The 21,723-nt window shown below is 39.6% G+C and overlaps 1 protein-coding gene across 1 annotated transcript in view; it reads left to right on the plus strand.

The window, feature by feature from the left end:
- The first annotated feature begins 1,965 nt into the window (after nt 1-1,965).
- Nucleotides 1,966-21,723, plus strand: part of PTPRN2 (protein tyrosine phosphatase receptor type N2) — a 665,205-nt gene continuing 645,447 nt past the window's right edge. Inside the window, exon 1 of the mRNA XM_049798257.1 lies at nt 1,966-2,236. Coding sequence (XP_049654214.1) covers nt 2,119-2,236 — 118 coding nt within the window. The 5' untranslated portion in view covers nt 1,966-2,118. The remainder of the gene's footprint in view (nt 2,237-21,723) is intronic.

Genomic DNA, 21,723 nt, shown 5'->3' on the forward strand with positions numbered 1-21,723 from the left:
CTACTAGCTTTTAAAGCCAGATGGTTTGCATAACCCATGAGAATATACTAATTTATGTTTCAGCACTTTCATTTCTCATCTTGTCCTTGCCATGGAATGCTTTTCCCTCCTTTTTTGTTTCTCCCCTTTCAGTGCTCAGATTTCTTTCAGAGTCGTCAAAACTGATTTTCCTGAGGTAAAGGGACCTTCTGGGTTAGTGAAACCACTCTCTGCAAGATGTAAGCAACCATGTAACAGAGCTCAAGGACAGAAATGCTTGAGAAGGACCATCCAACCCTTTTGCAAACCCTGGGCCAGCAAACACCATCCAGTATCAATATATTTTTTGAAATTTCTGTTTTCTGAATCAAATATTGCCCTTTTTTGCATCTGAGTCCCAACCTGAACTACAAAGGACAGACAGTGACTACACCAGCACTAGAAGCCATGACTCCTTTTCCCCAGCACAGAGGCTCACTCATTTCCCATAGAGCAAAACGGAAAGAATGAGAGAAGTCCACAACTGTCTGTCAGGGAACCAGGAGCCCTAAGTGCCTTGCGTGGTCCCCTGAGCCACCCCTCAGGCCCCCTGCCCCGAGCCTGGGGCAAAGTTCCGACCTGGGCCCCCAGGCTTGGCTGACCACCCCACGGCAGGTCCCATCTGGTCCCTGTGTGGTGGCTGAGCTCCTTTGTGTCCACCCTGGTCTAGACGTGTTGGCGTTTTCTCTGCCACCTTCGAGGTGAGCAAGGAGGAACAGCCATGCTCTTCCAGGGTTAGTTTGTTCTGTGAGCTTTTGTTACTTTGTTTTCTGGTCTATGGCAAAGCCACTTCATGTATTACCATTTTTACTCCTCTTAAATACCCGGAGTGTGAGTCTGTTATGACTGTATGTGGTTAAGGCCAGGGATGAAGCATGTCGGGGAGTACAGTTAGAGCTGTTTCCCTCAAGTATGAAGAAGATCAGGATAATCTGAAACATCAGGGAGGAATAAAGCAGATGTCAGGGTGACAGAGGGGGCTGGGACCAGCTATCACTTGCCATGGATGGCATGGAGCTGGCTGTCCTGGTCAAAAATGCATCCCCTGCCAGGAGGCATGGCAGCTGCACTGTTTCACCCCGGTGACTGTGACTGCTGCGTTAAAAGGCTGAACATTATTACACCGAGTTTGTGAGAAAAATGAGAGCCTGTGAAGAAGGAGGGAGTCAATGGGTTCCTGCCTGGAGACTCCTGCTCCCTCCTGGAAGCCCAGACCGAGTGGTCCCACTCACATGGAGTGAATCGGGGACAGGAGGTGGAGGATAAACATGTCACCTGTGGGGACATCTCCCAGGAAAACATGCAAACCTCACCTGCGGGAGGTATTTACCTGAGGGCTTATAAAATCCTTCAGGATGGCAAGTCATTTTCTGTGGAAAAAACGGCGCTAAGTAAACCGCTACCGAGGAGGCCGCAGGGAGAATCCACCCAGGTAGCGCGTTTTTCAGGACAAAACTTTGACGGGGCCGAATTGTTTTTCTACATACAGGTGTGTGGAACAAGCACATTTAATGACTCCCTTCCCATTCTCAGCCATCTTTACGGGGGATTCAAGCGAAGAGCCGTTCTGGCAGGAAGGATCCCCCCCTGCCCCTCGCCCGCCGGCGCAAGGCTCGGGCAGTGCCCGGAGGCTCGCGGCCCGCCTCAGGCGGAGCCTCCCTCAGGGCCGGCGGCGGTCTGGGGGCCGGGGGACATCCCCCGCCCTCACCTTGCCGGAGGCGGGGGGCCGCTACCCGCCATCCCGGCAGGGAGGGCAGGGCCCTCCCCCGCCGCCGGCCGGGCGGGCAGCGGGGAGAAGCGGGGAGCGGGGAGAAGAAGCGGGGAGCGGGAAGGCGGCGCCGCCGAGCGGGAGCGAGCTGCCCCCCCCCAGCCGCGCCTGCCGGGCGGGCGGGCCGGGCCGGGCCGGGCCGGGGCGGGGCGGGGCCGGCTCGGGGGCGGGCAGGCGGCGCTGGTCGCTGTCCTGGGTGTTGAATCTGCTGCTGCTGCCGCTCGCCGGAGCCGGGGAGCGGCTGCGGGAGGCAAAGGGCGGGCGGGCGGCATGGAGTGAGGGCTGGCGGCGGCGGGCAGGGGAGCGGGACGGCCGACTGCGATGGGCCAGGCATGATGGGGGCGCTCGGCTCCGTCCTCCCGCTGCTGCTGCCGCCGCTGCTGCAGGTCCTCGCCGCCGCCCCGCGCAGCCAACCGCCCTCCGCCGGAGCCGCCGCCGAGGCGCGGATCGGTGAGTGGGGCGAGGGGCGGGAGGCGTGGGGCTGACGGGGAGCCGGGCCGCGCCGTCCCCTCGCTCCCTCCGCTGCTGCCCGAGGGCTTCCTCAGAGGCAGCTCGACAGGCCCCCGGCGGCCGCGCCCGCACGGCTGCCGGCGAGGAGCCCATCCTCCGGTCCCTCACGACCGGCTCCCGCTGAGGGGCCCCCGCCCTCCGGTCCCTCACGACCGGCTCCCGTGAGGGGCCCCGTCCTCTAGTCCCTCACGACCGGCTCCCGCTGAGGGGCCCCGTCCTCTAGTCCCTCACGACCGGCTCCCGCTCCTTACGGCGCGGCTGCCTGCTGAGGGTCCCTGTCCTCCGGCACCTCAAACCTCCGGGGTCCCGCCTCTCCCCGCCGGTCCCTGGTCACCCCGAGGCCGGCCCAGGGCGCCGGCTGCCCCTGCAGGGTGTCCCGGCGGGATCTCTGAGGAGCCGGTCTCACCGAGTGTCCCCACACGCTAAAAACTTCCGCCGAGACAATCACGAGGCCCCTAAAGTCGAGATGCACCAGTGGCGAGTCACCAAAAATGCATCCAGCCTCCGCGTATTTAACCCTCCTCCCAGTTTGGTGGATTCAGCCCATTAAACTGCCCTCATATTTGGATACCCCAGCAAATCCCCAGGCCACAGACCCCCAGGTGCAGCCCAGCCTTCGCCGGTGTCCACCCCTGACTCGTTCTGCTGGAGGTGGAAGCCACCACTGGCTCCTGGTTAAGGCTGGTTTAGAGGTGTCTAAAAATACCCAGCGCTGCCCAGGGAAAAACATTAAACAGCCTCTTTCTGTTGAGACATTCTCTGACCAACCCCTTCCTCTTTTAGAAAATACCATCTGCACTAAACATCCCCACATGCGAAAATGACCCACAATAACACGAAGGGATCCTGAAAACAAACTCTGTGTGTTTAAGATCAATGCTATTCTCCTCTGCCACTCTCCCTGGCAGTCCTCTCCTTGCACTTAGACACTCATGACTGTGGGCTCACCAGAATTATCTCCAATGATATCTACTAATTCAGTCCATCTCATTTCACTTACAGTGCCTTTCCAAAAGTCACTTTAAGTCAAGAAGGTCATAACTTGGAGAATTTTGCATTTTTTTTTTTCACAGTTTAATACCTACCTAGAGTGGTTATAGAGATTAGAGAGTGAAAGCTAAACTGGCTGTCCCTAAGAAATTTTTTCTTCTAAGACAAAAAATGAAATTACTGTAAGAAACAAAGGAAGCCTCTCAGAGGAGTATCAGTGCAGTCTTCCTCATGTACATTCTGTTTATTAAGAAGGACTTAAAATCAGCTGACCATGTTTTTAATGAGGCTTCAGACAAGTGGCAATAAAAATGAGCTATTAAATGCTTGCTATAGTGAAGATAGTGATGCAAGGTTTTAAGGAGAAACGGTTGCTATAGATATAGACTGTTTCTCCTAATCTGCTAAGGAGAAAGCTTGCATAAAAATATTGAAAGTAATAGCTGTAATTTTTACCTTTAATAATGCAATAGGCTATACATTGTGCTTTCAAACTAGTCAGATTTTGATTCTCTCTCCCTAAACATAAACTGCAAATCAGTCTGGGTGACAAAATATTTTTCAGCGTGTTGTAGCTACAAAGCAACGTTTGTGTGTTTGTCACTTTCCTGTAGCTTCTCTGTGCTTCTGCCTCAGCAAGGATGCCTGCCTGACATCAGGCTGTCCCTGCATGGAAGGGAATGGGGGAAGAGAAGGCTTGATTTTACATAGTGAATCCAGTAGTCTGAGCGGTATAATTCAGAGATATTTCAATAGCAGTAAACCAAGTTGAGCATTTCTACTTCTTGCTGGAATAGGAAACTAACTGATATCTCATGGATCTCTGTGAATGATGGGAAAGGATTTATTGTGTTTGACAAGATGCAGGAAAATGTTTGCACTGCTGGAAGTGAAACAGTTTTAGCTGTCTCTTCCCTTAGAGTTCCTTTATTTCTTTTATTGACCAGTGTTTCAGATCTCATTAATCTTGAGTTCAAACTATTAATTAGAATAGATTCTGTTCAATTTTAGACTACAATTTTTAGACACAGTCAGGAGTTGCAACTGTAATTTTACAAGGTATCTGAGTTTTGTGGTTATAGGTGGAAGATACTAATTTGGTTTCTTCTTGTGCACAGTCCCATCTTCTTTAATTGAAAATTGAACACAGATGCATTATGAAACCTCTATAATATGTGCTGGAAACTGCCTTAAAAGCCATGTAATTATAGAAACAGTTTTTTATTAATTTGTTCCTATTAAGTGTTTCAGAACTCTTCCTAAAAGCTGGTCCAGAAGTAGAAGTTCCTGACCTTCACCGTTTCATAGGATGTTTTAATCCAATTTCATTCTTTTCCTCTTTTTTTTTTGGTCAACTTTTGTCTATGCTTTCCAATATAGTAATCATCTCCAAATGGTGACCTATTTATTTTGTAACATACTTACAAACTTGTTTAAGAAATTGGAAGTTTTAAAGTACAGTTAAATAAGGTAAAAGATTTGGTTTGTGCTTCTTCTGCCTATGTAATTCATGACGCTTTGTAGATTTTTCCTGTGGGAAGGTGTTTTTATAAGATGCTATTATCAACAAAAGCACATATTCTTCCATTTCTTGACATTCACAGTATCATTTTAAATGTGAACAAATGAGGAGAAGTGTAGCCCTTCCCCTCTCAGTCTCTTGACCAGGTTTAGCCTAGGGGAGAGATTATTATCTTTTTTGAAGAAAAAAAAATCAGCTGACTACATTGTAGTGCTCATTAGTCTTTGATGACACACTGGGGCTGGGAGATTAATATTCTAAATAAATCTTTATTTGTTTATAAATGGACACAGTCCATTTAAGATTATGGAACTTCTTTTAAAGTGTTTTACAAAGTGAAAAATCTGTGAACAATATATCCTGATCATGTTTGCTAAATTCCACAGATTTGGGTTATTCTGCTCCTGTAGCGATGGTTGTATGGATTTTTTTCAATAAGACATTTTCTTATTAGCAAATAATTATGCTGAGGAAGCTGTTAAACTTCAAATGCCTTCCAATAAACACTAAGCAGTTACTTCAGTGAAAATTGAAGCTCCAACAATTAAAGTGTTTTCATGCAGTTGTACAGCTTTTTAAGTAGACTAATCTATTCAGAAAGTTGCAGTGTTATTTTATTTTCATATCAGATAGTCTGGGTGAGGTAGAAAACTTGGGAACAAAGTAAACTGTGAATATTCTTAATCACATTATTTCATTAGTCCTAAAATACCAATACTTTACAGCGGAAGTCATCCTTCTATGTTTTAGAAAAGAGAGTAAGTGTGTGCTTGCTGCAGTGCCTTCACATTGACCTCTAATGTGTAAAATGATGCCTATAACCTGCAGTGAATATGAGTATAATTTTGCAATATGATTTGATCTTTTGTGCTGCGTGCAATCCTATTTTTTGGTCTGCATTTTCTTCTTAAATGAGTACATTTATATGCTGTGGAAATTTCCAGAAACAGTTGTTCCATACGCCATGTGGAAGTTCCTTCAAAGCTGTATTCAAATCATCATATGCAACATTTTTGTGAGTCAAATGCCTGTGAATTTAGTTTTTAACTAACTAACAAAAAGACAAATCGGTCACATTTCAGCTTATAAACATGAAATATTCTTCTAAACCTGTAGCTGTGAGTTCCTAATGTGCAGTGAGCAAAGACAGTATCTTACATTTCACTAGGGTTCAAATGTAGTTGATAGAAACTTTACTCAAAGACTTGTAAAAAATGTTGCATGTTAATTGTAGGACTTTCACAAAGTATGATCTGCATGTTTAGCAGCTGAAAAAAAATATTTTGGACACGGGCTAGGAGTTTCAAGTGATTAAAGTTGATCAGAATTAAGAAATTACACATTTACCATTGGTGGAAGGCATTTCTCCATCGTTGATTCTTAAAATTACAAGAGAATGAAATAAAGAGTAGGACAGATGAAAAAATATGTATTTTTTGGCTTTTCAGTCAGTGCTTCAAATACAATCCAAAGGAATTAGTGACAGAGATCTTTTGTCTAGGGGTGTTCATGGGGAATAGCAAAAAAGTTTATCTTGGTTTAGTTCTTGTGGAATAGATGTTACCATAGCAAAATTAACATAACCATTGTTGTTCTCAGCCATCATTGCCAACTGTCTTGGAGATCCGTGAGGACTGAAATTTTGCTTCTTGCACCAAGTCTGAACTGAGCTGAAACTCACCGAAGTCAATGTCAACCTTCGCATTGACTTCAGTAGCATTTGGATCAAAATGCTGCTTAAGGCTTGCAGCAGATTGGCTGAGAAAGTAGGGGAATTACAGTGTTACCATCTGTTCAGTGGATAAAATTGCCTGACTTTCTAGTCACATTAATTTGGAACTTCTCATAGGCACTCAGGTATTTCGATATCATGTTGACTTGATGTAATTGTTGGTGATGGAGTGTAATTTATCATATAATGCCAGCAAATAAAAATATCAAAAAAATAATTTAATTAAGACAATGCAATGTGCTCAGAACATGAAGCTCTGTGCTTCCCTTCATCAAAAGTATTTTTGTATATCCTAGAAACGTTTCTTAAGTAATCAGTTATGTTAGAAAACAATTTGAAAGTAGCTTGATACCAAGGCATGTCTGTCTGTTAGTTCCATTGAATTAAAGGTAAGAATATGCATTAATGTTTTTGGCATCATGCCATAAATGTTCTACAATATCTTTTTACTATCTAATTTGTATTCATTGAAAGTTTTGGATGGACAGGAAGTGAATTATTTCTCTATCAGTAAAAGGAAGTCATTGCAGGGTGCTCTAAAGGTTGTTTGTAGGATGGGATTTCTAGGGAGAGTTTTCTTCTTTTTGTTTGGTTTACTGGTTGAGAGAAAACAGACAAGGTTTTGGAAATATAAGCTCATTTCTGCTTCCCACCTGAGTATACCCCAACATTTCTCTGAATTTGGTGAAAGAAAAGAGAATATTTCTACTTGTCTTCCTTTTTTTTTTGCTAATGATGACTAATACCAGTCCCCAAAATTTCATCATACCACATCGTCATCATACCATGCTGTCAGTCAGCCTACTGAAAGAAATCAGGTTACTCCTAGTTGTTAAATGCTGGAATATTTGGGCAGTTCTGCTAAAACAGCAAAGGGTGGTTAATGTTGACACGCTAATGATAAATAGGCAGTTGCCAGCGTACTTAGTTACAGTGAACAGCAATGCTTATAAACATCAGCGTGGAGAGACTGTCATTAGTGACAAAGGACAACCGCAGCCCCTGAAGGCAGTGGAGCCCACTGGTAAGCAGGGAGTTGAGGTCTTCCACGTCAATCAGGTTTCCGTTGGCTGGAAAGAGAGCATACAAACACGAGCTCAGAGGTAGGTGATTACCATCGGTCATATGTATCCAAATCCATAAGAAGACCTGTGGAAGCCAAAAGGCAGTGTATATTCCAACTTGCGGAAAATGATATATATTTTGGCCTCATCCCACTTACACCGTGGACTAAAATTTAGATAAAACTCTGTGAAGTTATTCTTACAAATCAGTAGATATAATGTCTTGCTAAAATCTGTGTCGGTGTTTACAGGCAAATTTAGGAGGGCATTCAGTAAAGATTGGAGGAAAGATTCAGTTGGTTTTGGTGATAAAATTGGCAAAGGAGGGAAAGTATCCAAGAGGGAAACCTCACTGCTAGTCTCTGTCAAAGACAGGATGCTAAGCTGGATATATATTTGGTTAGGCTCAGGATGGTCATGATTAATAAGTCTAGGAAGGCAATAAGTGATATTGTTGCTGGTCAAACAGTTTTATGTTTACAAATGAAGAATAAGCAGTTGAAGATGCAGATGAAGAAGAGCATGTTTGCAGGGAAACAGAAGACATGCCAAGGAATAGAGGCATGTTGGGAATGTGGATGATTAAAGGAGGGGATGAGGGATGAAATGTTTAGTAGAACTAAAATTATTGGCATTGTGTGTAGGCTATGAGAAACTGCTCTGGGAATAGAAAGGATTTATTTCTCTTAATGTAAGGGGTGGGAGTCATCTAATGAAATGTAATTATTTGAGCTAATCAATCTAGTTTCCTTTTAACCTATATCTAGTTTATAAATTTCAATTAATTTTACCCAACTGTACATATCTAGCACAGGTCAGATAAGTGTCTCCCTGAATGCAGCTATTACTTTCCACTTAGTACTGTCTTCATATGTTTCCCAGGCTAGCGTGAGTATCTGGCTGTAAATATATACGTGGTAGGTACTGCACCTTAGCTATTAAAAAATCAGATGCTCAGGTTAAACTTGGGGAGAGGTAAGCACATTTGAAGAGTGATTCACCTGTCTCTCCCCACTGAGGTGAGACTAATGAAGCAGCTTAAACTAAAGTGAGGTTGGTTGAGGATCACCTACTACATTACTTCAAAACCACAGGCATAACTTTGAGATATATGAGGACTTACAAGTAAGCTGTTTAGGAAGGTCCTGTGAGTAGTCAGGCAGGTTAGTCACATAAGGGACTGAAACAAGTGAGGTGGCTGAAGGATATTAGTAGTCCTGGAAAAAAATTTCTCAGAGAAAATCACTCTGGTAATTGCAAAAAAAAATGAAGGTGACTCTGAATGAGACAGAGAAGAAACGGGCACAATGGAATGACCAAGTGAAGGGAAAAAAGCAGGTAAACAAACAGGAGATCTGCAGGTAAGATAGACAAATGGTAGGGGAGTGTGGTATTGGAGAGCTGAAGGAAAGGGACACTGAAGACTTACTAGTCAAGAGAAAGCATGAAGGGCATGGAGGTTAATGTGTACATAGGATTACTGAGTTTTGTTATGTGAGTTTTAGGGGCTTTACTTGTGAGGGGGGTGGAAGGGCTCTATTTTTATCTCAACCATTTCATAGCATCAATATACTATAGCGTTCCCAATAACAGTATGCCATTCAGAACAGCTGTGCTCATCAAAAAATTAGGGAACTTTTTTCTGAAAAGATTAGAGGGGCTTAACTTTATAGAATTAATTCCTTTTGAGAAGGAATTTTTTGAGAAGTAGAGTAGCTTAGTAAATTAGAGCATCTGACTGCATTTTTTCCTATAGTTTCTTTCAGTGAAACATACTTAAATACTAACCATAGTTTGTTGATGCACAGTCTGTCTGAACGGAGAGCACTTAACATTGCATACCTATTTTGCTTCAAACTAATACGTTGATAAAACAAGCTATTTTAAGGCGTAAAAATCAGTAACTAGAAGTTTTATGGGAAGTACAGCTGGTTGTAGTGGGTGTAAGGTCTTTTCTTTCAGTCATAGTTTAACAGCATGCAATGATGGTTACATAAGCTTGAAATCATAGCCAAGAAGTACAAGGTAATGCACAGAGATATATGTGCCTCCCAAAATGTAATATACTTCCAGACGTCCTCATAGACAACAATGCAGCTGAGACCAAACACTCACTACATATTATAATACAAAGTTCAACAGAAGTCAGGAAATATCCAGATACATGTAAAAACCCCATTTTTACCCCCTCCCCCCAATTAATCTTTGATTTCTCAAGTCTGAACCTCAATAATTTCTACAAAAAACCCTACGCAAATCAATCTTGGATGCTGAAAAACTGATAGATTTTTTGGATTTCTGGCACACAGAAATATTCTGCTCTCATTATTCTGCAAGAGATAATTACCTGTCTGTCTGTTGCAGTCCTAAAAGGGCTAAAGATATTATAACCTATTCTCTTATTAATATTCTGCTCTGCACCAGGAGGGCTATCTTTTCTCTACAACATCTTTAGTTCATTAATACAATTCATTAAACTCAGGGCAGTTGTTTCAGACAACTGCTTTACTTCACCTAGAAGGTCATGTCTCATCTTTAGGCCTGAGGAAGAGTTTGTGTATTAAGAAATTGTCTGTGTTTTTTCAACTATTATCAGGCTGCAGCTTTGCAGTACAGAATGTTTGGCTATAACAAAAGGTTTTGGTATTCCTGCCAGTGACAGCTTGATCTGACCTTTGTAAAGGGTATTGGTTTGGGTGAAACAAACAAATAAAATGGATCTAAATCACAGCCATGTTCACAAACAGTGAAAACAGTGCTGGTATTAGTGCTGGTATCCATGAAATGGCAACAGGGAGGTAGGTTTGGGGATACAATTAATTTACGCCACTGGTGCCCCTGAGCTCTCCATGGCATGAAACATTGACTTGTGTTCTTATAAAAGATCGTCTCCTATTAACCTGACCTCTTTTACAGAATCGATTTGTAAGTTAGACTTTAAATTCTGTTTACTCTTCAGTGCTGAATTAAAAATGTGGTATCAAAGATTATAACCCTTGATTAATGCAGATAAATCACCACCAAAGGGTGTGAATGTTTCTTCTATTTTTTAGAGAATGTATACATTATGGTGCATTTCTCTTGGCAAAATGATTTGTTATAACTTTAGATTGTGGAATACTTTATATACTTGCTGTTTATATTTCAGCTCTATTTGATATTTGATATAATAGATGTTAGCTATCAAAATCTTCAGTGAGCTATTACTCATAAAATCTTCCTTCCTTTTCTAGATTTTCACAGAGCTCAGTACTCTTTCTCAGTATGTAGTCACTGCAATGCCTTACTTACACTAGCAAAATATTATACCAGACTTCTTCTGTGACCTGGCCTCACCTCATCCCAGCTTCTCAGCTAAACACTGTTTCTTACTTCCGTGGTGTCACCCTGTGGATTATAGCAACTCCTTCTCTTTGTTGGAGAAGGCTGTAGTCACTGGTGGCTATCCCACTTCTTACGTACAACCTAAAGGAAGAAAAAAAGGAGGGGAAAAGGGAAATTTGGGAATTATACATCTGTCATGACTTTCTGGAAATAGCTGGATGTTACTGAAGACAAAATACCAAGATAAATATCATCAAGCATTTAGGTAGGTGAACACATCTTGGAGTTAGTTACACAGCTGACAGAGGTACTGCCCCCCCCCCCCCCCCCCCCCCCAATTCTTCAGCACAGTGTATTCCTTTTAATTTTTTTATTTTTGTTTGATCTGCATTTCAGAAATGTTGGGGGGGGGCACCCTTGAAATCTGGGGTCAGATTCTGCAATTTTCCCTTTCCTCCTTTATGAAGTGAAATTTCAAAGTTGTTAAAATATTCTTGTTAGTACTACCTATCTGGAGGTTTATTTGCTTAACTAGGTCAGCTCATAATTACCATTTACTAACATATATTACAAGCAGGGGATGATTTCCAAGGACAAAGGGCAGCTATAAAATTTGCATAATCAAAATAAATGCAACAATAATGAAAACAGAAAATTTGAGGGAAAACCCAAAGTTAACTGATGCTATCTGGTGAATTTCCATCATAAGAGCTGCAGAAAAATAAAACAATCATGTTCTTTGGGAGCAATCACTCATACTTTTAGATGGTGTAAAATTTATAATGCTATAATCAAATAGCATTTAAAAAAGCAGAATGGGAAGGTTGGTTTAATATTATGTGTGTTTGGTTTTATGCTGCCCAACAAGACAAAGATCTACAATTGAGGGCTTTTTTTTTCCTGTCCATTTGCTTTTGTTTCTCTGAGTAACACCTGCTCTAACGAGTTTATAATCTGAAAGTAAATAACTGAGAAGGGAGGAGGAAATGGACACAGCACACAGGCTTGAGAATAAACAGCTGTCAAATGGCTGACATTTTAGAAAGTAGAACAAACACACAGCTTTTATGAAGGATCCGATTCAGCTTGAATGATGGAGCCGATCACACCTGCTTGTCAAACTTTCCTAATTAAAGGATTTCTTGAGAGAATTTTAGAACAATAATTTATCATCCTCACGTTATGGAACTATTTCATAGTTTAGCAGATAGGGAAGAACTCTGACACGATCAGCTGCCCAGTGGTGGGGTGGCTACACAGGTTGTTAAAAGGAGCATGGTTGTGCTTCTTTCTCTTGCAGTTTAGGGAGGTTCATGCCAGAAAGACTAAATAGTGGTGCATGTAAGGGGGGGATGAGCCTCACCTAAGCCTCTGCATGAAGCTGCCAGAATCTGAGTTTAGGTGTACAGCTGTCTGGCCACCTGATGCTCCTTTAACAGGGTGGGCTTCTTGTCATTCCTTATCTTTCTTTTTGTCCATCCAGTATTAGAATAATACTAACTTGCTTTCAGATGAAAGTTCATCCCTGCACAAGGAGCCTCTGTTATCAACAGAAGTATGTAAAATGCAGCATTTTATGAATAGCTTCACCAGTTTGCCTGAAGTTATTTTTATGTTTGGTGTAAATAAGAACAGTTGCAGGTTCAGTTCCTTCTGATGTCCCTGATATTAGTCCAGGGTTCCTGGTTTTAAGGTGATTCAAGGCATCAAATATTTGAATAAGGCTTGCCTAGAGCTGGTTTTATAGAATATGTTTAGCTCTATTTAAGTCAGAGTATTAGCAAATAAATATTTGAGCATTTTCTTTCTAGTCACTTTTCTGTTGTCTCTGTTGCAGTCTGGAAGACAGCCTTGGCTTGGGAGCACCCGTGTTTTCATGCTATTGACAAAGATACTCTGCTTAACTCTTCTCAGTTGAGAGAATTCTTCTTGCCGAAGGATGGGCTTTGGTGGTTTGGTGGTGTATCATCTCGCAAGCCTCATCCTGCAGAATGGGGTGTGAGCGTTCCTTTATTTGGGATTGTCACTCCCTGGAAAACAGAGGGTGTAGTGTTCTGTAGTTTGCCAGCCACACCTGAGTCACTTCTCAGCATTAGACAATGTTCATGTGAAAGACAATGTTCAAATGAAAAGAAAGCAAGTTATTCTATGTTATGCAAAGTTCAGTAAAACAACTATTATATAAAATAGGTGCAGAAAAAAATCACATAACATTCTTATACCTGTAATCCTGGTTTGGCTTCACCAGACTGTCAGATTAACCTGATTATCAGAATGCTTAATGAAATTTCCCAGAGACAGGTTATTCTTGGTCAGCTTTCATCCTCCAAAATGGGTAATGACTTAGGTGAAGAATCTACCTTTCTGCTGTGGTTTCTGTTGAGTGAAGACTTATTCATACCTGGGATTTTTTTTTTCCACCTTCCTGTCCCTTCAGCTCTTGTCATCCTTGCTAACATAATTCTGTTTGACCTGCTTCACCACTGCCATGTGACTTCTGGAAAGTCCTTCCCTGTTGTGCAGATGTCAACTAAATACCAGTTTGTAAAAAAAACAACCGAAACCATTACAGACTGCAGATATAACACTTCCTGAATACACAGTAGAAAAAAATACATAACTTTCTTATGTGTATAAATGAAAGCAATGAATGCTGGTAGAGACCAGATATGATGACAAACACAAAACCAGAAAAAAATGGGGAGAGAGAGTGTTAGGAATAAATAGCCTTTAAATGTGGCAAGCTGGAAGCTAGTGTACTATAATAATTTCTGTTATGGTGGAGTCAGCATACAACACCTCTTTTTCCTAGTCTTTGAAAGTAAAAAAATCAGTGAACTGGCAGTTTTGTTGGAAATAGGTTAATTTCATTATGTAGTTTAATAACACTAGCTCATTCCACAGTATTTTACATTATATTTATTCATAATCTATATTTAGTCACATTTCATTTGTGAATAACGTAGGTCAGGTACTAAGATGATAGTGTTTTCACGTCATAAATCACAGGAGAGCTGTTTCTATAATAGTTTATTACCTGAAAGCTATGATTAAGTCTGTTTAATATTGGTTCTGATTACCTATGCAAATACTTAGGCATGTGCCTAACTAGAGTTAAGTGCTATTGTGACTTAGTAAACGGGGACTCTTTACCCCTTTTGCTTTCAGAGGGGGGAAAATAGGTCAGAGCAGTTTTGGTTATACCTTGAATTTTTGTAAAATCAGGATTTTTTATTTCACTCATTTCTTTGGTATTTGATCACTTTAATGTCATCAAAATTTCACACACTAGGAAAGTCTGTAATAACAAGCTTCATAGTACAGTCACCTGTGTACATTTAGGGTTACTTGTGGCATTCCAAATAAGATAATTAGAACAGTTTTTTTAAAAATGAAGATAGATGGGAATTCCTCAAATTACTTTCAATCTGCTACTACTGTTTGGTGCCTTTTGCAATAATAATACTTCACGTGTTTCATTTACTTTTTAAAAATTGATATGGCACACCACTTTAGGATGAGTTAGAAGCTTTGGTTTTCATTTTCCTCTGATGAGTAGGTATCTGGTGACATCTGGGAAGGACTGTAAAAGCCTACATTTGAGAAGATGCAAATTAACTGAAAATTTCTCTGAAACCGGATTGGTGCCAAAAATCCACTAAATGATGCTTTACAACTGCATGAAAACTGAAAGAGGTTGTTCCTCCTTTTCCAAAGATGATCCCCAGTATGCATACTGTCAACTCTCCCCTAGAAGAATGACTTAAAATCTGGACCTTAAAGATCAGTGAGAAAACACCAGATATCATCTAGTTACAAAGCAAATAAATACAAATTCCTGTTATAATCCCCAGGTGCCTCATGAATGATTTTCGTATTCGCTCTGCAATTTCTCAGTTCATATATTATCTATGTGTAGTTATTCTCCATATGTGAGAAACTGGAAATAGCTTTTTATTCTTGGTCTTATCTCAGGAGGTGCAAACTTACATCTGCAAATATATCTTTTTGCAAATCTAAGCTTTTTTTTTTTTTTTTTTAATGAAGATGATATGTTGCTATAGGATAAAAAATTATTAGGAATTTTCCCTTAGAGGCAGTTGAGAATTGTCTCCTCGGAAGAGAGACTACTGTATGGCTAAGGAGAAAGAAAGTAGGACAGACCACAGCAAGTGAGAAGTCATTATGGAAATAGCTAAAACTTTAGTTCACCTTTTCTGTTGCCTTCTTACCCATGCTGAATATAAACTTTATTTCTCTGAAGAGCTTGTCTGTGCTTTTTAACTTGACCTAGAACTCTCTTAAGACAGTGTTTAAATTTAAAGGGCTTATTAGGGAGATGTTGCTGTAGCAACAGTAAAGTAATATTTTTCAGATTTGATAAAAAGCTTTAGTGTCCTTTTTGACTGAATCTTTTCCAGATTTCACAGTAAGAAATTTTTTTCAATGTCATATACGGTATTTGTGGAATGAATTATCAAAAAATAGTCAAGTGATGTAAGGAGGAAAAGGATGATTTCAGATAGTGACTTTCATTTTTAAGAATCTTACCTACCATAATATTTTGCCATTCATTTATATGACACTTTAAAGTATTAATAGAGTGATGATTCCCTTTTGCTGTCTATCTGCTGAGGGACACATCTCTGTCGGTGGATTGGGCTCTCCAGGCTGGTATGAGGCCTGATCTGAGGGTTGTCTGACACTGGCGGATGGTTGGCAAATGGGAAGGTCATACCAAGACCAAGTTGAGTGTCATGGTATATTTCCCCGTTCTTACCCTCTTTTCCTCAGCAACTGCTGGTGATCACTGTGGGAGACAGATTTTGGTCTAATCTGATATGGCACTTTGTATGGTTTGTTCCTATGAAACTTTTGACTAGAGCAAACTGAGTAAGCACAAATAGCATCCCCCTGAATAATGCTTGTATTCCCCTATAGACTGATGGGGACAAGAGACTCGCAGTCCTGAGGGTATTCTGACTAACGATAGAAAAATTCAGAAGCAGACAAATATTCTAGATGCAAATATACACAAACTTTCCTTAAAAGAAAAAACCTGTATAGCCGCAGTAATTGTGAATCAAAAATTATGCTAGTATTTGCTCATTAGGCCCTGAAACACTAGTATTTTGTAAGAAACGAAGTGGATTTTTGCTAGTAAACTGCTAATACAGTGTTAAGTATTTCTTGCCAGTGTGGGCAGAAAATACACTAGGTTAGATGGTTTTTTCTAAGAACTCCAGCCAGAAGTCTGTAGTCCATATTAAAGTGCTCCTACTGGGTTCCCATAGCCATGGAAAGTATATAACTAACTTTGGTGGCAGAAAAAACCCATCTCTTTGCATTATACTTTGGATTTCAGTACAGATGAGAAAGTGTGAATGGAAAGATACTACATCATGATAGAAAGCACATTTCAAGTATTATGGGCTGTTGAGCTGGATCATTCTACCCACCTAAGCAATACCATCACTTCAGCCTTCTGCCTGTTGCAGAAGGCAGCAATTTAAGACTGCCTGGCAGTTCTGTCTGGTAGCTTGTGAAAGCTATTGAAATCAAGTTACATGGACTTTTGAGTAAGTGAATGTAAGTGGGATTTAGGTATGGCCTTCAGCTAATTTCTTTGCTCTTGACATTAGGAAGGAACAGGACGAGGATTTGTTTTAATTCTTGTTTGAAAGACTTGTTTTTCAATAATCGGTTACCCTTCTGTCTCATTTTGGAACAATGGTCCAGTACTGCTCTAGACGGATGTGTGCCATTCGTAGAATTATGGTTTCTGCAACACTTGTGTAATGTGGAGGTTTTACATGAGTGCTGGTGAGATCCATTGCTATTCATTTTATGAGAATTTGTGAACTACTAATCTGGGGTACTGTATTTTGCACATAGAGAAAGATATATGTAGTTAACAGAAGAAAGTGGATTTTTTTCTTCCTCGGGTGTGAAATAATAACAGTGCACCATTGTGCATGACATCTGCATGAGAGGGAAGATTAAATTGCAAGCAAGATGAATTTAAAGAGAAAATCGGTCTGTAGTGCACTCAGAAAATATGTACTTGAATGAAGTAGAAAGAGGTACAGTAGGTGTATATTTTACTGATTTGTCATGATCTTATACCAGATTGGTGGATATTGTAACCTCAGCTGAACCCATTTTTTCATTGCCTTGGTTTACTTTCACAAATGAACAAAGTCTTAAAAAAATAGTCAAGTGTGGAGACAAGCAAACAGAAGATTATAATACTGATGAGAAAGGCAATACAGCTTCAGGAAGATCCATTAATATTTTGTAACCTTGAAGTCACACAGTTTAAAGAACTGTATCTTTTGAAGGCTTCTTTAAAGGAAGAAGGTGAGAGATTTTAATTAAAATGAAGCATCTTTGTTCCTTTTAATAATACTTCTAGTTATCTGAATCTGCAGTTTAAAACAGAACAGGTCCTTGAATCTTCTAGCTATCAGAACAGGTTTGTTCTTCTAAAATAAGCCTATGAATATATATTTATTACTTTTAAAAAAATAAAGATAATGCAGGAGAATAAATACATTTAACTCCACCAAAAATTACTAGTGACAGACAGTGGCTGTTGTTTTTCTCGTCTTTGGCTGTTCTATATAGGTTATTTGAGCAATGATTATGAGTTTTTGCTTGAAGAGCAAGAGGTCTCAAATTACTCCCAAGTGTAATATGGCTATTAGATACCATATAGCTGCTATTTTTAACTTCTTGAGCCATTAGTTTTGTGTGATCATTGGGTTAAAACTAAGTGCAGTACAGATACTAAAGTTATGTTTTATAGGAGCCTATAGAACAAGGAAATAAATGATATTTTGGGATGATTCTGCCTCTAGACCTTTAGGTTTTTTGCTTTCACTTCTTAATTGCAGCAGAGAGTGTTCCTTGAAGAGGTTTTAATTTTATCTGTTCAGCATTTGGAATTTTTTTCTTATGGGAGCTTCCTATATTTCAACATTTGTTTTTACTCCCTAACAGGACAAAAATGAAAAATGAGGATGTTTTAATGGAATAAAATATTTTTTAAAAGATTATTTTTGGAGAAGGCAAAATACTGAAACATTAAAAAAAAAATTTTAAGGTAACACTGAACTTTGTCAGCCTGGACTGCCAGGTTTGTCAGTCTGAGGACAGAGAGAAGGTTTTGCTACTCCTGATGCTAGAAGTTGTATCTTTAGATCCTCGTATGCCCATGATGAGCAGGAGGGAAATTGCTGAGCTACTGCTGTGCAACAGAGGCCCCAGTCTTGTCACTGGATCAGGCTTCCTTGTTCAATGCATCCATGAGGCATTGCCACACTTTAGAAGGGGGATTTGAAACACCTGAAATCAAAGGCCCACCATTCTTATCTGGCTCAGATGCATTGCAGTGTTAAATGGACCCCAAATTAAATATTTTGATTCAATTAACTGGAAGACTTTTTTATAGTTTATCCAGTGAAGTGTTTCATCAGAAGTATCCTGTAGGACCTTGATTTTCTGAAAACTACATTTTTAATTGAAAGACCTGTTGACAGTCTCCAAGCAAGTTTAGTTTATATAAAGATTAGAATGTTCAGAGAAATTAGTTGGTTTTGTTTTAAAAAAAAAAAAAAAAAAAAAAAAAAAGCCAATCTTTTATTTTTGCTTATGTAAGAGCAGAATGTAAATGGAATTGTCCTGGAAGTGATATTTCTAAGCTTTTACTTCTCCTTCTTGAGGTATCAGCTGCCTGGTTTGTTTTTTTTATAGCAGGAAAAAAAGCCTGTTTTCCAACTGTCTTCAAAGAATATGCTGGTTTCAGTAAAACTGGTGTGGTTTTATGTACTTTCAAAAGCTCCAGCTTTTTCAAAAGATCACAAAATGTATAGATATCTGTCCTCTAGAGGGAATCACAGCAAAAATGGGTTCTGCTCAATTTTTCAATTATTTCCTAATCCCAGACAGACTGGACATTATACCTATGGACAAACACTAAGAGAAATAATAACACGCAACAAATTCCTTTCAGCTCTAGAAATGTAGTACTTTCTCAGAAATAAGACTGTATTGGACTAGATATTTAAAATTCTGTCTTTATTTTCTTTTGTTTAAATATCCTTTTGATAAGAAACATTTCAACATTATTTTATTAAGAAAACTTATGCAGGATAGTTAGTTGTGGGGTGTGGGATTCATCTCACTTCAGATGTCTGTAGCTGAGTCAGTCACTCTGTGTCCCATTCATAGTCATTGAAGAGAAAGAGGTACTTATGGGACATAATTGATCTGACCTATTTTACGTGACTGCTTCAGGATGAGATGAATGACACTCCAGGAACATTTGGCTAAACTGACTAGATTTCCATCAACTGCAGAAGCAGCATTGTGTGAACAGAGGCTGCGTTGTAGACAGAGAAGTGTAGAGGAGTATAAACTTCCATCTAAACTTTCTAATGTATCTCCATGAAGTCTTTAAACTTGAGATCTGCATCTTACCTTCAAGTGGGAGAGTTTCCAAATCCTCTCTCCTAAGAGTACTTTTTAATGCTAAAGTATATCATCTTTAGCTGTGCCTTTGTTGTACCTAAAAACCTTATCACATAAGAGGCAAACATATCCTCTTGCAAAGTTTTTAAAACTTAGACAACCATAATAATAGGAACTCTGGAGAATGATAGCATGATCTTCCTTCTCTTGAAGTACATTTTAGCTTTACAGCAATGGAGTATATTATAGTTTGGGATTAAATGATATTTTTGAAAAAGAAATTCTTTTGAATTTTTAAAGTAATCTTCTTGATTTCTTTATAGATTAATTCTTTGTTTGAAAGAAGCAATTAAAATATAAGAACTTCCCAAGTAAATTCTAAGTAATCCTTAACTCTAAACTGAAAAGATGCAGTTAAATTCCAGTTTGTTTCTAATCTCAAAAAATTGTTGGCCATGAAATATAATCATGCAAATGTACCAGCACAGACACACTTGACTGAAAATACATTCCTTCCTTCTTGTTCTACAGTATAACAGACTTCATGATTTTTGATGATTATTTGCTTCATGATGCTTTGCTCATATTCAGCAGTCTTTTATTTCCTCAGAGTACTAACTTGTCTTGATAATGTGAAAAGTGCAGAGACACTTTTTAGGGATTTTTCTTTCACCTGTGTTCATTAGAAAACAAACCTTGTATTTACATCTGATGTAGAGTACTTTATATATAGAAAAACTGCTGGTTTTTTTCAAATTTCTATAATTAACTATATAGTGCTTATTTATTTTATGTTGCCACCAAGTGTGCTGGGAATTTTAAAGACCTTTGAAAAGATGCACTCCAGCCTGAAGGGGCTGATGAATTAGGTAGACAATATAATAAATGCAAGGATTTAGAACTTGCATAAATGAATAGTAATATAAAGATCGTTAACAACATGCTGTTTACATTAACTTATTTTGACAGTGAATGCTTTTCTGTAGTAAGAAGAAAAATCTTTTAGCTCATCAGAGTAAGAGCAATATGTAGTTATTGTGTGCTGGCAACCCAGTTGCACTAGGCTAGAGGAGCTGAAAAGTTGTCTGTAGATACGGGTAAAGACCAAGAATTGATTACATGCAGGGACATCTGGGATGATCCACGACAGTCAGGAAGGACTGTGTTTTAAGCTGAGCATTAATAAGTAAAGGAGAAGCTGTACCTTGGTTCAGAAAGGGAACTCCAAATGTATTAGCGGCATGAAAGGAAACAGGGAACCAGAATAGAAGAAGTTAGAGGACTCGAGTGTTGAAAGAGGGGGGGGTGACAGGGGAGGAGAGGAATATTAGGAAGCAGATTATGAAGGGCTTTGAATGTCAAGTGGTCATAGAACAGGATTTGATTTCTGTTTCCTGCTATGTGACATTAGGCAAATCATGACATTCCTCTATTTTTTATGAGCAGAAAATGTGGATAATGCTTGCATACCAAGTAGAGAACTGTGGTGACAGCTCTGGTCTTGGTGCAATGTAAATGAGATAGTTATACTAATTTTAAAAATTCTTGAATGAACATGCTGATGTAAAATCATTAGATTTACAGCTTCCTTGACCTCACACTTTATTTTTTAGTAGCACCCATTAACATATTTTGCTGCAATCAAGATTTCTGCAGAGCTTGATTTCTGTTTACAAAGCTTTTTATTTATGGAAAGCAAGTTTCTGCAAGGTGATTTTCTTTCTGATCTGTAGCCATATTGAATAGTTAATGAGGAAGAGTACTTCTTTTTTGGACTTCATCATCCCAAGCTTCTTCTTAAAATGCAAAGATAGGAGATTATACTGTATCACTAACTTAATTTTAGTGTCCCTATTCATTACATAAGAGAAACATGTGAAATAATATTGTCAACGGGAGCAATCCTTCCATCAACTGATGTGTTGATTTTATTTTCCAGATAAGATCTTGCCACATAAGATATGCTCATAGTGGTACATTTTGTAAAAGCAAAAAACAGTACAGCAGAGAAACTGCATTGTTCTGGAGGTAACACTTGGTTTTACGTAGACCATTTTTGTGTCAAATGAGGAATTTGTAATGATTCAGGTTTGCCAAAGGCAGGAGAAAATCAATGGCTTTCTTGATAAATTGCATAAAAACAATAGTTTACATATGGTTGGTCAACCTCCAGAATACAGTGTTGAAAGAGGAAAATATTTAAACAATTTAGGAAAACAATGAGTTCTACCAATGCCCTTCTTATCTCTTTCTCATGTGCCAGTTTGCAGTGCTCTTCGGTACACTTTTTGAATTTATATGGAAGATACGCTCACAGTTACAT

The sequence above is a fragment of the Accipiter gentilis genome, chromosome 4 (assembly GCF_929443795.1).
Source record: "Accipiter gentilis chromosome 4, bAccGen1.1, whole genome shotgun sequence".
Taxonomy (NCBI): Eukaryota; Metazoa; Chordata; class Aves; order Accipitriformes; family Accipitridae; genus Astur; species Astur gentilis.